At 35.5% G+C, this 19,901-nt stretch overlaps 2 protein-coding genes and 1 pseudogene across 4 annotated transcripts; 2 read left to right on the top strand and 1 right to left on the bottom strand.

Annotated features, from left to right (window-relative positions):
* Nucleotides 1–245: 245 nt before the first annotated feature.
* Nucleotides 246–3,344, top strand: LOC106403255. The gene is made up of 3 exons (XM_048774678.1): nucleotides 246–1,819; nucleotides 1,894–2,766; nucleotides 2,838–3,344. The coding sequence occupies exons 1-3, from the start codon at nucleotides 860–862 to the stop codon at nucleotides 3,300–3,302; spliced, it is 2,298 nt and encodes a 765-aa protein (XP_048630635.1). The 5' UTR covers nucleotides 246–859; the 3' UTR covers nucleotides 3,303–3,344.
* A 225-nt stretch (nucleotides 3,345–3,569) lies between these two features.
* LOC111211922 lies at nucleotides 3,570–7,346 on the bottom strand. 3 transcript variants are annotated; one of them, XM_048774677.1, is made up of 7 exons: nucleotides 6,940–7,346; nucleotides 5,945–6,806; nucleotides 5,614–5,853; nucleotides 5,146–5,460; nucleotides 4,570–5,048; nucleotides 4,408–4,498; nucleotides 3,570–4,336 (listed from the first exon to the last, which is right to left on the bottom strand). In XM_048774677.1, exons 2-7 carry the CDS (start codon nucleotides 6,800–6,802, stop codon nucleotides 3,713–3,715), a joined length of 2,607 nt encoding a protein of 868 aa, XP_048630634.1. In that variant the 5' UTR covers nucleotides 6,803–6,806; nucleotides 6,940–7,346; the 3' UTR covers nucleotides 3,570–3,712. The 3 variants fall into 3 exon arrangements, with proteins under 3 accessions (XP_048630634.1, XP_048630633.1, XP_048630632.1); XM_048774676.1 differs by lacking the exon at nucleotides 6,940–7,346 and having other exon boundaries at nucleotides 5,146–5,457; nucleotides 5,945–6,932; XM_048774675.1 differs by lacking the exon at nucleotides 6,940–7,346 and having other exon boundaries at nucleotides 5,945–6,930.
* A 941-nt stretch (nucleotides 7,347–8,287) lies between these two features.
* LOC106374102 lies at nucleotides 8,288–12,349 on the top strand (annotated as a pseudogene).
* The last annotated feature ends 7,552 nt before the right edge of the window (nucleotides 12,350–19,901 follow it).

Raw genomic sequence — 19,901 nt, forward strand, 5'->3', positions numbered from 1 at the left:
CTTACTTCTACTATAAGATACATAGGTTTATAATTTATAATATTAAAAAGGGAAGATTACTCAAATAACACTAATCTTTGTTTTTATTACTAGATTAACACTTATTTTTTTTTATTTACAAAACTGTTTTTTGTACCCAAATTGCCCTCATGTCCTTTGTTAACAAAAAACATATTTACTAAAAATGCCATTACCATTTTATGAAAAAAAAAAAAAAAAAAAAAATTGATAAAAAGTATGCCGTTAAAAACCTGCGATACATGATAACAGATTTATTAGTTTCTGGCAAATTTAATTCCTCCCGCAGGTTTACCTTGGCATACTTAATATTGTTATAGACTTTTATAAAAACTCTGCCATGCATTACAATAGACATATTTAAGTTAGCAGATTTGTTTAAGCTGGCAGACTTTTATAGCAGATTTTTAGTCCTATGATAGCAGGTTCTTAATATGTGGAAGACTTTTTTTCGGATCAAAGATTTCTGTCATGGACTTTTTTTATTTTGGCAGATTTTTCAATATCCGAGATGGCAAACTTATATTATCTTACTTTATCTATGGCAAAGTTTTCGTATAATATTCTTTATAGCAAACTTATAAGTTAATAGCATACTTCTATATACGACATGGCAGACTTTTAAGAGTTTTATGTAGTGACAGACTTTTTTAAAATAAACTAGATTCCGGTTTAGTAATTAAACCGAGTAAAATTAAAATTTCTGGTTAAGTTATTACGAAATTGAGCCAAAAAATCAATCATTAATTAACTCCTAGGTTTAGCCGTAACATCTCCTCCAAGACATGTTTTTTCTCATTTACTAACAACTGGATTTCACGTTAATCCCAAAAAAAAATTGATGGAAGGTCTTAAAACAGTTTGTGGTCAGTGGGTATTCGAGAAGGAAAGGTGGATGTTTCACGTTGATAACAAAAGAGGAACCAAAGTAATTCCAGTGAATGACAACACAAGCTTCGAAGATTTGATAAACAAGGTTCACGAGGATTACAGATTAGATAAGGGACAAGTTAACGTTGAATTGAGTTACATGTTCAGCAAGAAGAGTTTGAAGAATCTTAATCTTGACACACCCCCAGTAAAAATTGAGAATATCTGTCAGTTGCAAGGTTTCTTCCGTGGCCTAAAGTTTGAACGAGTTCGGCTATGCGTGGAGGTCACTTATAAAGGCAGCGAAGAGACGATGAAACAGAGCACTCACGGAGAACATGTAGATCAATCTGACGAAGACTCAGACACTGACGGAGAACGGTTTGACTATTGCGATGATTCAGATGGTGCGACTTCAGATGATGAGGACTTTATAGCCTACGGATTACCACTAGAAGTAGATACAGAGATGAAGAAGGAGTATAAGCCACAGATTGGGTCAGCGACAAAATCGAAAAAGGCTGGAGTAGTCATTCCGCATGTTAGGCAACAACTGAATTCTATAAATATAGTTGTTGGCCAAAGTTTTGACTCCAAGTCTGCATTAAAAACACGACTTAAGATCTTGACGATAGTGCAACAATTCGATTATGATGTTGAGTACTCAACACCAACTCTGTTAATCGTAAAGTGTTGGATTAGAGGCTGTAGTTGGAAGTTAAGAGCATCACCAACAAGTAATACTCCTCGCTTTACTGTACGCACCTTTGTTTCTGACCATACTTGTTCAGTTACAGAAAGATCAGCTCGCTGCAGACAAGCAACACCAGAGATTCTCGGATCTTTATACACTGATTTCATTGGTGGAGTGGAGCCAACCATTTTGCCAAGTCATGTGAAAAAATCCCTGAACATGTGCTTTGGAATAAAGGTATCTTTCTTTTACTTGTGTACTCGGAAAGTTTATATATATATCTAACTGTTTCTTACTATTGTAAATGATAGATTAATTACTGGAAAGCTCACCGGACACTGAAATGTGCAAGAGAATTGGTTAGGGGATCCGCAGAGAGTGGCTACCATGAGTTACCTGTGTATCTACACAAGATTAGAGAAGCAAATCCTGGGACATTCACTCGCCTTGTAGTAGATTCTAGTGACAGATTTAAGTACCTTTTCATTGCATTTGGTGCTAGCATCAAGGGCTTTCCATTCATGAGGAAGGTTGTTGTGGTCGATGGCACATTCTTGCAAGGAAAGTACAAAGGGACTCTACTGATTGCATCATCACAAGATGGCAACTTCCAGATATTTCCAATTGCATTTGCGATAGTGGATACTGAAAACGATGAATCATGGAAGTGGTTTTTCAGGCAACTGAGCTGTGTGATACCAGATGATGAAAGACTTGCTATTATTTCTGATAGACACAAATCAATTGGCAATGCAATTTCCGAGGTCTATCCATCTGCCAGCCGCGGAGTTTGCACTTACCACTTGTATAAAAATGTCTTGTTAAAGTTTAGAGGTCGCGAGTTGTTTGGTTTGGTTAAAAAGGCAGCTAATTCATTCAGGCTTTCAGATTTTGAGACCACATTCGATGAGATAAAAGCATTGCACCCAGCTTTGCATGGCTATTTGCAGAAAGCAGATGTACGGAAGTGGGCACGAGCTCATTTCCCTGGTGATAGGTACAACTTGACTACAACCAACATAGCTGAATCTATAAACAGAGTGCTTTCAGGTGCAAGGACTTTGCCGATTGTAAGACTTTTAGAAGCAATAAGGCAAATGATGACGCGCTGGTTTTCGGCAAGGAAGAATGATGCATATTTGATGAAAACAACTCTAACTCGTGGAGTTGAGAAGCTTTTAGAGGTACACTTGAGTTTCTATAACACATGATATTTTATGAACAGAAAACTAACGTTGCATACATACTTTCACAGGGTCGTGTGCCATATGCTAAAATGCTAAGCGTACAACAGATAGATATTCACCAATATCATGTTTCTGGTGTCTCAACTACACACATAGTGAATTTGACAGAGCGGAGATGTTCATGCCGCAGATTTGACATAGAAAAGTTACCATGCGTACATGCAATTGCGGCAGCAGAGGCGACAAAGTTATCAACGATTTCACTATGTCATCAATACTACCGTGCAAACTATATGTACAATGCTTACTTTACTGCAGTACTGCCAAGAGATGCTGATACATCAGTTCCTGATAATGTCGCAGGAATCATTTGTTTACCTCCTGTGGTCCGCCAACCACCAGGGAGACCCAAAAAATCAAGAATGAAATCTTGCCTTGAGAAAGGTGAAAATAAGAAACGCCCAAGAAAAGAGCATAAATGTTCTATTTGTAATCAGGTTGGTCACAATTGTAAAACATGTTCTGTTCTTTAGACAATTTGACTCTTTTGTTTTTTTTTTGTTTCGGTTTGGACTTGTTTCTTTTTTCTGGTTAGACAATTTATTTACAGTTTGACTCGCTTGTTTTATTTTGTTTTGAATGAATTGTAACAAATCAATGGAGCAATGACGAAGGCCAATCCAAACCCATGAGCGCCTCCTCAATGCCATACTCTAGTACACTTATTTTTGAGAGCACACTAGCAAACATAGTATGCACTTGTTTTGTAAGGTTTTGATCACACTAGCAAACATAGTATGTAGATGTGAGTCAGCTTGGTACCAACGATTTAAACTTAAAATTCATAATCAAATTACACAACTTGTAGTCACCAAGTAGATAATGATTCCGAAACATGAAATGAGCACATAGCAGTCTAGGAAAATACTAAAACATGAAAATACTACAGACCACGAACCTCATCATAGATCTCAGCAGCTAACTTAATACGCATTGCCGGAATGCACTGGTCAGAAAGTCCTTCAAAACCACAGCCAATCGCCCTACACTCTATATACTTTAGAGCGTAAACACCACAATCACCAGGGTCTTCATTCTTGGGCACACTTTTGAGTCTTGAAATCCTGAACTGCTGTGAACTCTTCTTCCTTCCTGGAACCATTTCATTCAGCAATAAGGGAATCATCTTCGTGAAAGGACGACACTCTTCTTGAAGATCCGTGTTGCTCGGGACAACTGTCTGTATGCTGTCGTAGACATGGATTAGTTTCTTCTCAAAATCCACTTCTAAAGCGACCCAGTGGTTACCATTTATCAAGTGGCAAAAAAACAATCGATCCACATCCTTCACCCACTTTCTGTTGTTGGAAAAATCAGAAGGGTAATTGCCATTGAAGACCTTCTTGTAAGTTTCTGAGAACTCCCACGTCTGAGGATCATATTTCTTGTAGTCTCTGACCCACATCTTGACAAACCAGTGCTCAAGAAAAGCTATCCTATCTGAAGAGTATGGTGACGGATTCCTCATATATCTTTTATGAAACATAAGCATTGCAGATGCCATATGCTGTCCAAAATAAATGAGTGTGTGTTAGCCACAGACTTTAAGTTGATAACAGAAAAAAATGTGACACTTACAGAATCTGTTAGCCATCCAAAATCATCTGTTTCCCAGACATTTCTTGGCTTTATTAGCTTCATATAGAAGGGAGTTTCTACATCTTTATCACTGAAATGAATAAATGAAAGCTCAAGTTAGTTTAACAGTAATGAATTATTAAGAACAAATAAGCCACGTACCCAATACTTCGCAGATAATCCATTAGCTTCTTGAATTTTGTCTCAGCAACTTTAGCTAAAGGATCATAATGGGCTTCAGAGACACCTGATATGATCCTCTTCACAGTTGAATTACCTACATATGGATACACTTGAGTCTTTGTCAGCTGTGGCTTGCGTTTTTGCAAAGGTCCATCCAAGATTGATGCCGCCAACTGGTCTAACGTGGCATCTAGGGTGCAATATTTTTTCTTCTCTTCTGAATCAGACCATGTTCCAGTAGAATCTCTAAGTTGTGGAACTACATTCTTCTCCTTCTTAACTTTTTTCAAGCATCCAGCTGGTTTTTTTACTTGATTTTTTCCAGCAACCTTCACACCATCAGTGTCAAGTAGAATAGGAGACGTTAGCTTGACCTTGGATTTGTTGGCTTTCTTTCTAACCACACATTGTATTACCGCATCTGCATCATATGGTGTCTTGTCTTGGACCATCCATGACTATTTGAGTATGTCAAAAACAAGTATAAGTTAATTTTGAATATATAGTTACTTTAACCTGAAATAGACATACTCATAACAGAAGCAAAACACTAACCGGGTCGTTGCTGTTGACTTCATCTTCTTGGTTTTGAACGTCTGCATCATTTTTTGGAGCAGTAGTTTGCATCTGCTCTCTAATCTTAGCAATCTCTTCTTGTAAAATTGAGATTTGATTGCCAAGTACCTGCTCGGTTTGTCCAACTCTTGCATTTATTTTTGTGTCAATCTTTGTGTCTACTGCAGTCAACACCTTCTCAGCAACAACTGTGTCCATATTTTGAACCGTTGCAGTCAATGTCTTCACTGCTTCCATTAGGGCATGCTTGAATCCATCATCTCCACCTGAGTTAAGGCTGGATCCACTAGCCTGCTGTAAAACAGTAAGCAAACTCAACAATAAAATCAAGTAAAAAATAAAATAATTCCACCACGGCCTAACCAATTAAACTCAGCAATTCTATCTCGGCTTAACAAACTAAACTCAGTAATACATACAAGTAAAAAATTAAGTAAGCATACTCACTGTGGTTGTCCTCTTCGCTGGATTTTTTTTCTTCATACAATCATCTTCTTCACTCACAAAATTCCTTTTCTTTTTATTTGCTACTGGTTCATTAGCTGCCTTCAAGCTCCAATGCTTATCATCAAGCTGCTCATGTAGAATGTCTAAAATCATGTTATGAAGATCATCATCAACCTTGTGATCATCCCATTGAGGATATATGTCCGCTTCTGCCTTAACAACGAGATGTCTGACACGCACCTACAAAAAAAAATGTAAAAAATATTAGTATGAATAAATATAGAGAAGTGATGTATTTTCATAGGAGTTAACCATAATATAAGAAACTAACCTTCTGGTGAACTTTTTTCTCTTTTTCATAAAACTGACCCCACTGTATACGGCAACGAGATCCTGACCAAGAGAGAAGAGGAACTTGGTTACCCTCAATATGGTTCCCATATTCATGCCCAATACCAGGTATTGACTCATACAGCCAGATGAGAAGAGCATGTACACATCCACGAAGTGTATATTTTTTCTTTCCTCCAAACGAAACAATTTTAATTGAATTAACCAAGCTGGAAAATCCGACACGCCCCCAAGGATATCTTTCAAATGCTTCTGCGTCTAAGACTCTCTTTGCTGCTTCCAAAGGAATTCTACTACCTGGAGATATTCCAAGTATTCCGACAGATAAGACACATAGCAGGCCAATCATTCTTCTCTTCTCAAACGGCCAATTCTTAATGCGTGGGAGCAATGATCTCAACTCAGATAGCATCGGACCATGTGCAGCAGACACACCCATCTCTTCCCAAAATGGCTTATGATCAACCTCAACCTTATCATCTATGTTGAAAGGCTCACAATTTAAACCTGTTATTTCACCAAACTCATGTAATGAAAACCTAATTGGCTGTCCTTCTATCAGAGACCACACCTCATGGATACTATCGACTACTAGCTGGTTTGTAAGTAAATGGTGAACAGCTTGGGCAGACCAGGTATAATCGAGGTCTTTGAACCTCAGAATAACTCCAACAGCTGATTCTTTAATGGATTCCCATGCATCTATGCCAACTGATTCCTCGACCATCTGTAAACTTGCCAAGTGACAGCTATGATTCATGCTTCGATGTTGCAATGGACATTTTCCCTCCTCATACAGCCTTTTTGGATATGTTTTTGGACAGTCTGATGTACTCATCTCTCTGTCAAAAATGTACAATGTAATAAGACAGACATGAAAAACAATATTTTCCAGAAACATATGAAAACTGAGTTAGACAATTAGTAAATCAATGATACAAAAAAATAAAAGGTTTCTAAAGACACAGAGCCGACCTTTGATGTCAGGAGATATGAATATAAGTGATTCAAGCGGAGATGAGCTTCTAGGAGTGACGAAATCAACAGAACCCAGAATTTCAGAAAGGGGATTTAGGGTTCGTCAGATTTCTGTGATTACAGGATTACTACCCTTGTGAATCGAAGCATTTAGTAGAAGAGAAGGGTGAGAAGAGATTGGAAAATTTAGAAACCAACAGATTTAAGGTTCAGGTCGGGGAAGGGGGGGGGAAGGAGAAGGGGTTTCTTCTGGGATTTTTTTCATCGTTGTTTACGATGGTGAGTTTTTTTTTTAATTTGTTACTTTTCCTTTTCTGAGAATTTTTATTTTAAAAATTGGTTTAATTCTTTTAAAATTAGGGTATTATGGACTTTAACTCACTTTTTCTATTTTTTTTTTTTGGGTATGTTATTCTAGTAATAAGAACTAAGATGTGTGTTATTGTAAGTAATTATGCTATTAAAAATTGAAATCATTTTAAATGAAATTATGTGTACGGACTACAAAGTATATATAATATATCTTAGATTTTGTATTTAATCATTTACTTGTGAAATCTATTAGACTTCATTTCAAATGACACCATATAATAAACATTTAGTTTTGAATAAAAATGAGTTTTAATGAACTATTTGAGCTTAATTGGAGAACACTATATTTAGATGACACATGATTTATAAATAAAAGATCTGATAACATTTAGTGCTAAAACATAATCTAAAATCATTAAATGAATAATACCAAATTATGGTTAAATTTAAACTTTAAAAAAGTCCATCATTCTATAGCACCTCTTTAGATTTAAATAACCTTAAATTCGATTTTAGTAACACTAAATTTTAAAATATATTAAAGATTTACAAAATACAGTATCCAACAATAGTAAATTTCAAATCAATTTCATTAATAGAAAAAGCAACATATAGTCGTTAGATTTGGACTATGTTAAAATCCTCTCTCTTTTTTTTAAACAAAGAACATTTATTCTTAAACTCCCTCCTAAAAAATGTCTTTGAATCATAAATACATCACTGAGAGAGCTCTGCACCATCCGACTGCAATATATATCTCACTGTCGGATTCAATTCTTGTTACAACAATCAAACGTAGTAGAGAACTAGAACATCAACCAATAGGATCACTCTAAAACGAAAATAAAAGAAGGCTGTCGATTTGAAAAATCATAGCGTCTCACAGAACTTGAAACTTAGCAAAACGATCATAATCAACATCAGCTGCGGTATGTCATCATCTATCTGGATATTTTCTTCTGATTTGTAATAATGTTCTAGCATTCTTGCTTATGTTAGATTCTGTTTTTTCTTCAATGATTTATAGGAGACAATGGGAAAGACGGTTAATGTGAGTGGCTTCCCACCTGAGGTGAACGCAATGGAGGTTAGACAGCTTTTCGAGAGTATCACTGGTTCGTGAACTATTCACGCGATCAGGCTTAAAAAGACTAAGCATGGTGAAAAATTTTATGCGCTGGTTCAGTTTGCACAAGAGACACATGCGAATAAACTCCTCACGCAATCCACCGAAGTCAACACACCCTATCGTCTCAATTTTCATGAATGGAAATATGAAATTGACAGTAAAGACAAAGCTTCAATGGAACATTATATCGACGGTTTACTCATGCATTTTGGATTTTTGGCGACACCAGAGAAATTCAAATATCTGTACAGTGTTGGTTGTTCGTTTGGAAGTGGTAACCTTATGAAAACATCGGGCAAATCAGTTGGCATCTCTCACAAGAAAAGGATTCAAAGCTTCTTTTGATTCAGTTAAAAGGAGGTCCCAAAATTTATGAAAACCAGAATCAACATGTCGATCCTGAGTATGAAAAGTTAAACTTCTGCAGAGGTGGGTTTGATAATGAGTGGATAAGAACTACAGATTTTACATCAACTTCTCTTATCGGTCAGTCATCTGCCATTGTTTTCAAGTTTCCCCGTGAGCTCAAGGTTGATTTCAAAAATATTTTAATCAACAGTTCCCTCTTACACTAACTTACTCTGGAGTTGGGATTTTCATATTCATCAAATACCAACAGCCTTGCCCCTGTTGTTGATCCACCTCCAGAATTTGATTTGCCTTTTGAGGTCTTGTTCAACGTTAGTTCATTGGTCCAGAATGGGTGTCTTCCTCCCACAAGTCTTGATACAGCTTTTTATCAGTTTCTTGATCCCAAAACACTTGACAGAGCATTCATTGATTATGCTCTTCCAAAGTTATTATCCCTTGGAAAATGTCCGTATGATCATATTGCTTGGCTAACCAAAGAGTACTTGGAATGGGGGAAGAAAGAAAAGCCAACGGAATCAACTTTGGACTATCAACATGGACTTTTTGATATACGTAGGGTCAAAATTACACCTACGCGAGTGTACTTCTCTGGACCAAAGCCTCATGAGTCAAATCGGGTACTTAGAGAATATGCCAAGCATATCAACAATTTCATCATAGTGTCTTTTGTTGATGAGAATCTAAAAACTCTTTCCTGCAATGATCTGTCTCCAACATCTTCGATGAACAGAAAGACCAAGGTTTACGACAGGATATATTCTGTTCTTAGCGATGGTGTTGTGATCGGAAAGAAAAATTTTGATTTTCTTGCTTACTCGGCTAGCCAGTTGAAGAGCACATCGACTTGGATGTTTGCACCCATCGACGGGGTTAAGGCAGCGGATATTAGATCCTGGATGGGGGACTTTGGGAGCATAAAGAATGTTGCCAAGTATGCTGCAAGGCTGGGACAATCTTTCGGCTCTTCTAAAGAGACGCTCACTGTGGAAGCTGATGATGTTGAGCTGATTCCTGATGTGGAGATCTTCTCTTCAGGGAAACGCTATGTGTTTTCAGATGGAATTGGGAAAATTTCTTCCGATTTTGCTGAACTAGTGGCTAGGAAATGCGATATTGAAGGAGTGTCTCCATCTGTGTTTCAGATTAGATATGGAGGGTACAAAGGAGTAGTCGCTAAGGATCCAAACTCCTCAAAGAAACTGTCTTTGAGGAGTAGTATGAGAAAGTTCCATTCGGATCACACAAAACTGGATGTGTTGGCATGGACCAAGGAACAGCCTTGTTATCTAAACAGACAAATGATAACACTTTTGTCCACTTTGGGGGTTAGTGACAGTGTTTTTGAAAAGAAACACAAGGAAGTTGTGGATACGTTAATTAGACTTCGTCTTAACTGACCCGATGAAGATTCTCTATCTAATGCCTCCAAGGGAGCATACCAAATTTCTCAAGGATCTAGTCTCTTGTGGTATTAAACCCTCAGAGCCCTTCCTATCAATGATGCTTCACTACATCAGAGAATCAAAACTGGTGGAACTACGTACCAAGACGCGTATTCTAATTCCTAAAGGTAGATCCATGATGGGTTGTATGGATGAAACGAATACGCTAGAATACGGTCAGGTGTTCGTACGATGTTCATATTCGACAAATCTCAGTTTCACGTCAGAATCCAGTCCCACACAAGATCCTACTCTCACCCTAGATTCCAAGCCGCCAACAGAGCCATACAACATCATAGGAGATGTTGTTGTTGCGAAAAGTCCGTGCTTGCATCCCGGAGATGTCCGTGTGCTTAAAGCTATAGCAGTGACAGATTTGAATCATATGACTGACTGCATTGTTTTCCCCCAAAAGGGGCATAGGTAAACACCTTTTTTAAATGTTGATTGTGATTGTTTTGAGAAGTATTATTTGCTTCTGGTTTGAATTTTTTTTCTTCTGTTTGGTTGCTGCATAGGCCACATCCAAATGAGTGTTCTGGAAGCGATTTGGATGGAGATTTGTATTTCGTAAGCTGGGATCCTGAGCTGATACCACCAAATACGTATGAGCCAATGGACTACACTGCTGAGGAACCTCAAGCTTTGGATCATGAAGTCACCATTCAGGTCAGAAGAGTTAAATCAAGTTATTGTTATCGTAAGTTTATTATTTGTTAAAGAATAATTCATGATTCTTGGCTTTATAAATTCCAGGAAATCACCAAGCATTTCACGAACTACCCTCTGAATAACAATGTAGGAACAATCTCAAATTTGCATAAGGTGTTTGCGGATAAAGAGGGGGAGAAGGCAGGGAGCAAACAATGCCTTGAACTGGCAAAGATGTTTTCAGCAGCTGTTGATTTCCCGAAAACCGGGGTTGAAGTCAAAATACCACCACATTTGTATGTAAAAGAATATCCAGATTTTATGGAAAATCAGAATAAACTAGCGTACAAGTCCAAGACAGTGATCGGTAAGCTTTTCAGAGAGCTCAAGAAACTAGGTCCTCCATCTATCTTGAGCACATCCTCCCCTCCTTTGTCTCATGATGAGGATCTTGTGTTCGATGGATTTGAGAACCATATTGAGCTAGCAAGCGACTACAAGAAAAGTTACAATTCAAAATTACGTCAATTGATGGACACTTTTGGAATTGAAACAGAAGCTGAAATTGTTTGTCGTGGTATGGGGATGTCAGAGCCTTTCAACGAGAGTGGGAAGATGATTGAAAATGCGTTTCAGTCACTGACAAAAGAGGCATTGTCTTGGTTCAATGGCGATGAAGAGGCGGATGAATTGGCAAAAGCCTCCGCTTGGTATATTGTGACAAATCACAAAGACTGTGTGTCAACGGACTGTCTTGATAGCAATCAACTCTGGAGCTTCCCATGGTGCGTTTATGATCGGCTGGTGAAGATCAAAACGGAGACTGCAAGGAACAAGAAGGAAGAAGTTTGTAAAGAGACGCATTAGCATTTAAAACTGTGTTTTGTTACTAATAGGATAATTATAGAGATTTTGCTCATATAATGTTCATAAAACTAAAGGAACAGTACAGTACCAAAGTACAGTACCTATGCATTTAATGATTTTTAATAAAAAAAATTATTCAGAAGTTTGCCTTGTAGACAGTACAGTTCCCTATTTCGCTTTGATCTTCCATATGTTGTTCGGTTCTGTAACAGAACTTCTGTTCGCTAGGTTTCTAGATGGATCTTCACTGGGATCATCATTTGACATATCAGTTTCCCATGACAAACATATAGCTTCTTCCTGATTTAGCCTCCAGGAGCTTATAAACGCTGGCCTTTTCTGGCAAAGTGCAGTAAACTTGGTGCATGCTTCACTGCAATAAGTATAGCCAAACTAATTTTGGAACTCTATGAATTAGAAATGCCTGTTCTAAAAAGTGAGGTTATTCTCAAGTCTCCAAATAATTTCTCACATAAACGACAGGAAAGAGTTGGAAAAAAATATAGTGGATACGCAGTGAAGGATATCTTAACACTCACGTCAAGCGACAGGCTCCAAATTGACTAAACTCGGAGACAGTGATTGGGTTGATACCAGCAGCCGATCCATGATTACAAGCAGTTGCTATAGGTCTTAAATCAGCATTCCGTAAATACTGGTGAGGAATTCTAAAACAAAAAAATAAAAAATTCTTATTACATGTTATATATTTATTTCTTAGAGCATGTACAACGGGGTTTTTAATAAATCCTAAAGTACAAATCCTTCACTATTAACCATATAATATTAATATTAAACTCATATTGCTTAAGGATCAATCTTTTCCTAAGGATTTTTTTGCGTGAATCCTTGTTGACGTGGCAGTTGAGTTTTGTCTATCGCGTGAAGGGTTTCCCGTGTTCGTGTCATTTGTAGTGGAGAGGAGAAAAAAAAAGTTTGTCTCTGCGATTGGCGATTCTCTCTCTCCGGGTAGGATTGATGAATCGACGGGTTGTTATGTTCTTTCTCCTCTGATTCTTTGGATTTACATAGGGTTTCATGTGGTTTTCTTCGCAAATTAGGTTACGGAATTGGGGATTAGGGTTTTCAATCGAATCGGGTTTCATCACAATATATATTTCAATTTAATAAATAAATATTTCAATTTAACATGTTTGAATTTTTTTTTTAAAAATGAAAAATATTTTCAAATTTATTATTTTTTTATTCTTAAGGATTCCTAATGAATAATTAACAAAGTGACATCTGTTGAAAAATTAACAAAGTAACATCTGTTCTTTTACTATCTCAACTGGTTCTTAAAATTTCTGTTTTCAGAACTCTTATTTTTTTCTCTTATGCTTTTAAGATTTTTCTTAAATACAGATTTTAAAAACACTAGAGATTTTTTCCGCGCTACGCGCGGACTATATCTAATAAGTTTTTCAGTATTTTAGTTTATATATATTTGCTTTAATTAATCTGTATAAATCATGTTTTCTGTAAATTATTAAATATAAAATATGTATTAATGATATCTTTGTTAATTATTGGACCAAAAGAATCTTGAAATTATATTTAACAATAGGGGATCAATATACATAGAGACATCTCAAGCGAAGTGGAAAGTAATGATATTCGAAATTAAAAAGACAGCTTGGTAAACAAAAAAAGTTAACTAAAGTTGGAGAAAAATATTTATACAAATTTGAATTATTTTTAAATGTTAATACAAATGGTAAAAAACAATGTTTACTATTTAGTTATAAACATATCATAGAGCCAATAACTTTAAATTTGACTAGTATCCGTGATCGAACCAATAATTTGGTTATTGGATATGCAAGCCAATTTTTTTCTTCTAAAACCTGTTATTTAAAAATCTGTTAAAACCTGCAAAAATTCGTCTCGGACAACTGATAGATGAATTTTATTTAATTTTCTGTAGTTTTTTAAATCAGTTGATTCGTTTTTTTTCTTTAGTCATATATAATACTCACTAATTTATTTGATTTCTGATTCTTTATCTTGTGAAGAAAAATTCACTATACATCTAAAAATTAAGTGAATAAAAATGTATATAACGAAAATTAATTAATGTGATTTGACATTTTTTACAATTAGGAGAATTTTTTTAATTTTATTAAATTTATAAAAAATCATAATTTCCATAATATTCAAATACATAGATAATGTAACTTTGGTCAAAACACAAAATTTTATCGTAGACTATTATGATATTTTATGAAAAACTAATATCACGACTAAGAAAAATATATGAGAAAAGTAGATTGAAGTTGTTTTTCTGTCTATCTTGAACTCCATAACTCTCATGTAGATTAATGTAGTGTTACTTTTTATTCTACTTCATGTAGATCAAATTGAGTTAAAAGGTTATATATTGTAATTTCATAGATTACTTACTATTTCACGGATTGGTTAGCACAAGCTTCAACTTGACACTATAAAAAAATATAATGAAATAACATACGGTTCTCTTTTTTACCACTGCTTCCAAAATTACATGAAGCCTTTGTCTAAGCCCTAAATGTTGCTTCCTATTTGTAAGAAAGTAAAATTTTTCCAAACTTCAATGGTTCGAACATCTCTTTTCCACGTTGACCTTGTTGTGCCCAATATTATTTCGCATTCCTAAGCCGCAGAAGATTTTATCATCTGCAAAAGATTTTATCATCCTAAGAAAACAATTAGATTAAAGATTAGTTTCATACTATCAATATTGGAACAAAGTGGAGTACAACAAAGTGGCAAGTATATAAAGTATAAACCAAAAATTACAATAAAAAGGTATATAAAATAAACCAAAAATTACAATAAAAAGGTATATAAACCAAAAATAACCTATTGGATAAATACAAAAGTAAACAATATTCAAAAGAAAAAAGGATAGACAAATACTAAACTGTTAAGATTTGAGAGAAGATTTGTGAGAATGTGTTGTATATTTCTTATTGCTTACACCACTATATATAGTGGTTCATACAAGGTGGAGTCAAAGGGAGAATTGATTACAAAGATACTCTACATAATGACATGGTCAAACTCATAAAGACATAAGGTTGAATGGGTCTTCCATGTGGCTGGATGTAAACCCCCAATGGACTCTTGTCTTGAACTTGTATGGTGTAGGTTATGGACCATCCACTTCATGATTCATAACACTCCCCCTTGGATGCCATAACCATATAAGGTTTGTAACATGCTAATGTTGCCTCATTAAAACCTCTCCCGGAAAACCCAAAACCCAATGTGGTAAAAAGGGAAACCAGAGAAAGGAAAAAGAGTACAACACACATTACTCCCCCTGATTTGGACATATCACTGAAGGTCCTTGAGTCTACGCGTGCCAATCTTGTTGCGTGAACTTCCTGAATGTGCAAGAGGGCAATGATTTGGTGAAGAGGTCGGCTGAGTTTTCACTAGACCGGATCTAAAGGACGTTGACCTCTCCAGCTTTCTGCAACTCATGGGTAAAGAAGAACTTGGGTAGAATATGTTTGGTTCGGCCACCTTTGATATACCCGTCTTTGAGTTGAGCAATGCAAGCTGCATTATCTTCATATATGATGGTCGGACCCGTTGGGTCGCATATGGACGCATAATGTGGTCCTATACCTTTTGTTCAAAGATGAACTTCGATCTTATAGCTTATCTTTATGATAGCTTATTCATTCATACCACAGTTTGGTTGGTTCATGCTGAGAATTCGACCAACCATAAGTATTACCAAAATTTGGCTAATTTGTGGTGATAGTCTATAACCTTTTCTAAGGTTTAATGAATAATCATTTAACCTATCTTAGGCTGGTTAGTATAAAACACAAGGAATTTAAAATTCCTCTATGGACTGATTTGAATTGTTCTTATAGAACTCTTCACTTGCTTACATGTAGTAATTTAATTCAGTTCATGAACAACTTTAGGAAAATGCTGTTCATGAGAACTTCTTTTCTCATCTTTTGATTCTGAGCTCAATACCATTTGGTAAACCTTTTGGTACCAATAATATTATCATCATCATCCAGTGAGTCATATATAGCATACTACATCTTTTGAATTTCTTCCAGACATCATATGTAGTGAAATATGTAGTAGTATCCACCACATTGGATTATATAGACCTTTCCCGGTCTGTCTCATGATTTATCCTTCTCTCAGGATTTATATATTCACTGGGCATGATATGACGTTTACATATTCATGGCCAATACAATACGCCTTTTATATATCTCTTTAAACCCCACGTTTCTTTCATTATTCATTATGAGTACTCTTGTGTGGGTTTATGATCCTCGATACATATCTTTGTATTCATGTGCTACATACTTGCGCATTTTCTATGAATGTATGTGTCGACACACTTATATATATATAGTTCCTTTTAGTTCCAGACATGGTATAAATCAATTTGAGATTTCATTATCTAGGACTTTAATAACCTTATATCTTGGTGTCCCAAGCTATATGGTATGGTACCTAGTTGTTCAGCTGGCCAGCCTTATATCTCAATGTCTGGAATGGTTTCCTTTAATAAAACTCGGATTTTATCTCATGCACCTTTCTTTCTTTCCGAGGTTCTTTAGAATTTATGGAACTTTATTTGGAACATTTATTTGGTCTATCTTATATAGACTTTGTAGCAACTTGGTTGTGTCTTTAAGACATCAAAACCGTGTGGTGCTAAGCTGGGATGACATAGTCATTCTTTCTCTCGGGTCAATGTGTCTGGCATTTTATTTTGCTATCATTGTAGCATATGGACGTCTATAAATTATTTTCTAGTCCGAGGATATTTTCCACGACATTGATGGTTGATACCAGATGGTAGATACCATTTTTTATCATTCTTTATACCAGCTTATTACTTTTCTCCTTTCATTGTTGGATATTCGGATTCATAAACCTTATGTAATCCTTGTTCCTTGGTCTATAATTAGATCACCCATTTTGGCTCAAGGTTTCTTTTAAACTTATGGAGAAAGTATATTCATAATATATATCCAACATATATTACCAAACCTCTTTATGAGATTCTAAGATCACATGATCTTAGATGGCACATATATTTGTGGTGGATTCTTTCATAATATCTTAAGATGATATATGTCTGGACTCATGACCCGTATCAGTCTGAGGTGGGAATATCTATGATCACTTATATGGCCTGATATAATTACTATGGCCTGATGCAGGTTCATTCTTTTATAACTCATGGTGTCCCCAAGCATATGGACTTTTAGAATTTGAACCGTATATGTAATGGTCTTTATATCAAATTCAACCAATATGTAATATGGTTGTGGACCATGTTTCACGGATTTTAGTATGGTCATGTATCATGGGATTTGTCCTCACTCCCCCTCATGAACATACTCAAATTCGTGGTGCTTGGGACAATAAATTCCCTTGTGCATAGATATATTGCACACACGTGAGATCTTATGGGATAACATTTGTGCCCTTTTAAATATTTGCATCATAATCCGAATGGCTAAGTATGGTAATGCCATCTAAGTGATAAATTTCGTGGGTTAATCAAACATGATTGCCCTGGCTATTTGCCTAATATCATATTGATCACTAGATCAATAGAGAATGTAGTCTCGACCACTTAGGCGATTTTAATTTAGGTACTCTTATTCCCTTTTGTCCATTGTTGGAAACCATTTTTTCTTTCTTAATTCAATGGACCTTATAGGGTGAATATAATGCCATTTAGGCAAAGCCTTGGTCGAGCTTCTTTTCCTTTCTTTCAAGGAATGTCCAGTTGAGTTCAAGAGTATTTTATAACTGAGCCTGGATGGCAGAGCATGTCGTGCCATTTGTCAAAGGCTTCTTTGAACTCTTTGGAAAAGTGAGTTGGGGTATTAATCCTCAATCATATTTATCTTGGCACAATAAATGCATATAGATATAGTTTCTTATCAAACAACAATTTGAATAAGATAATGATGAACTCAAAGTAATTCATTTTATTAATGAAGTCGTGTATAAAGCAAAGTATCAAAGCAATTCATGAAACATAAACTCAGGAAACATGAAAATGAGAATGTCAAAGACAATTATATAATATGGCCTTCACAATGCAGGTGTTGCCATATGGCGCTCAACTTCAGCTTCATCAGCTATAGGAGGCCTCATCTCATTATTCTTTAGCTCAATGTATCTTTTCTGAAGCTTGTCAAATCTGTTGATGGTATCTTTGATTTTCTGCTTTCTTTGTTCAGAAGCCAAAAGATATGACAAAAGTCATTATAAGTGGTGAACTTCTTAGCTTTGTGTAGCAACGGCACATCCTTTGGATGGAATGTGGAGTAGGTCTTATATAATAAAGAATAATGTGTTATCCTTTCACCACATAGTTCAAGACTATAAGCAATATCCATCAGAGCAGAATTATATTTGTCCACGGATTCAAAATCCTGGAATCTGAGGATCTCCCATTCATGGTTGGCCTTTTGCCACGATACCGGTTTGAACATTTTCCTTAACTGTAACCAAAGGTCACAAGGATCCTCAACATGGAGATACAGGTCTCTTAATTCCTCAGTGAGATGATAACGAATAATCGTTATAGCTCTATGCCTTTCACTGTCAATGATATCATTGTACTCATTGATGCATTGTCCGAGTCCTCTGGATCTCAGGGCAACAAGAGTATTCTTTACCAATTCTAGGTAATTATCTCCAGAGAGATGTAGGACAGAGTAATCTGAGGGTTCAAATCTCGACATCTGAATATTTAACGAGTAATTCAAGCACTCAGAATTCTATGTAAGCAATAGAATAAATCAATGTATATGATTTCAATAAGGCTTTCCCCCAAATCATATAATCTATTTGCTTAAGCAATCTTAGTATGAGAATGATCAATTGATCATTGCATCTAGTAATCCTTTTAATTATAATTCAAATTGGATTGATTATATATATAGGGTATTAAGGCCCTTTAGAATTTGAATAAGGATCAATCATCATTTTATTAAAAGAGATCAAGCAAGATGGATGAAATCAAGCAAATGCATGGATCAAGAAATTGCTGAATGCATGTTCAGAACTAAGCATTGGACTTAAACAATCTATATGTGATTCCTAATGCATGAGGATATTTGGTTTTCAAAGATCATAAAGCAAAAACCGATTCCTTCCCCCTTTTACAAGGTAAACCAAGACAAGAAAATTTTATAATTTTCAGGATATGTCTAGAACAAATTCAATTAGATTTTCAATCAATCGGTTTCAAAGCTGGTTTATGTTTTCAAATTAAACAAACATGCTTAACTTTAAAAATAACTGATTTAATCTAATTAGATGCAAGCAATATGAACCAATTTAGATTTTATTTTAAATGCCCCATGATTAGAATGATCTATTATATGTATGCATGCTCAGTTTTAATAAAACTATATGACAAGCGGATGCATGGAAATGATCAGTTCATGATATGTGTATGATCTAACAATTTACTAATCCATGTTTGATCTAATAGATGCTATCAGGTATGTATATATGATCAGTATATAATTCAATCATCACAAAATCAGTTTTCAAGGTTGGTTTTTAGATCAGGATAAATTTATATCATTTGCTCAAACTATAATGAACCGATTTCAAGGCCGGTTTAGATTTAGATAAATTTTGACAAACAACTATGTGATCAAATGATTTCAACTTAGTATTTATTTTAGCCTATGTCATAACTATTTAACTCAAGACTATATGTTATAATATTTTGATAAATACTACCTAGTCAAAGATATGCATTTAAAACAATCATAAAAGTTTTAAATTTTGATCAGTTACAATATAAAACATCAATGGTCAAAGATATGCATTGATTAGGATTTAAGTTTTGATATCTGTGGGTTTGACTGAAAGATTATGGCTGAAAAGATTGTGGCCGGAAAAGGTCATGGCCGGAAAAAAAATCATGGCCGGATTTGGATTTAGGGGTTCAGCCGATTATTGCTTAGAGTTTAGGGGATTGATAAAAATCAAGCAAAAAGGATTTAGGGAATTGATATGTATAATGGCCATCAAGATACATATCCAGTTATAAAACAAATAAGGGGATTTGAGATTTTGATGTGGATAAGGGCCGATTTGGATCGGTAAGCACATCGAATGGGATTAAGATTTTGATGGCCAGCTTATTCATCCGGCTATACAGCTGGTAATACGGCCAA

The sequence above is a fragment of the Brassica napus genome, unplaced genomic scaffold (genome assembly GCF_020379485.1).
Source record: "Brassica napus cultivar Da-Ae unplaced genomic scaffold, Da-Ae ScsIHWf_453;HRSCAF=690, whole genome shotgun sequence".
NCBI lineage: Eukaryota > Viridiplantae > Streptophyta > Magnoliopsida > Brassicales > Brassicaceae > Brassica > Brassica napus.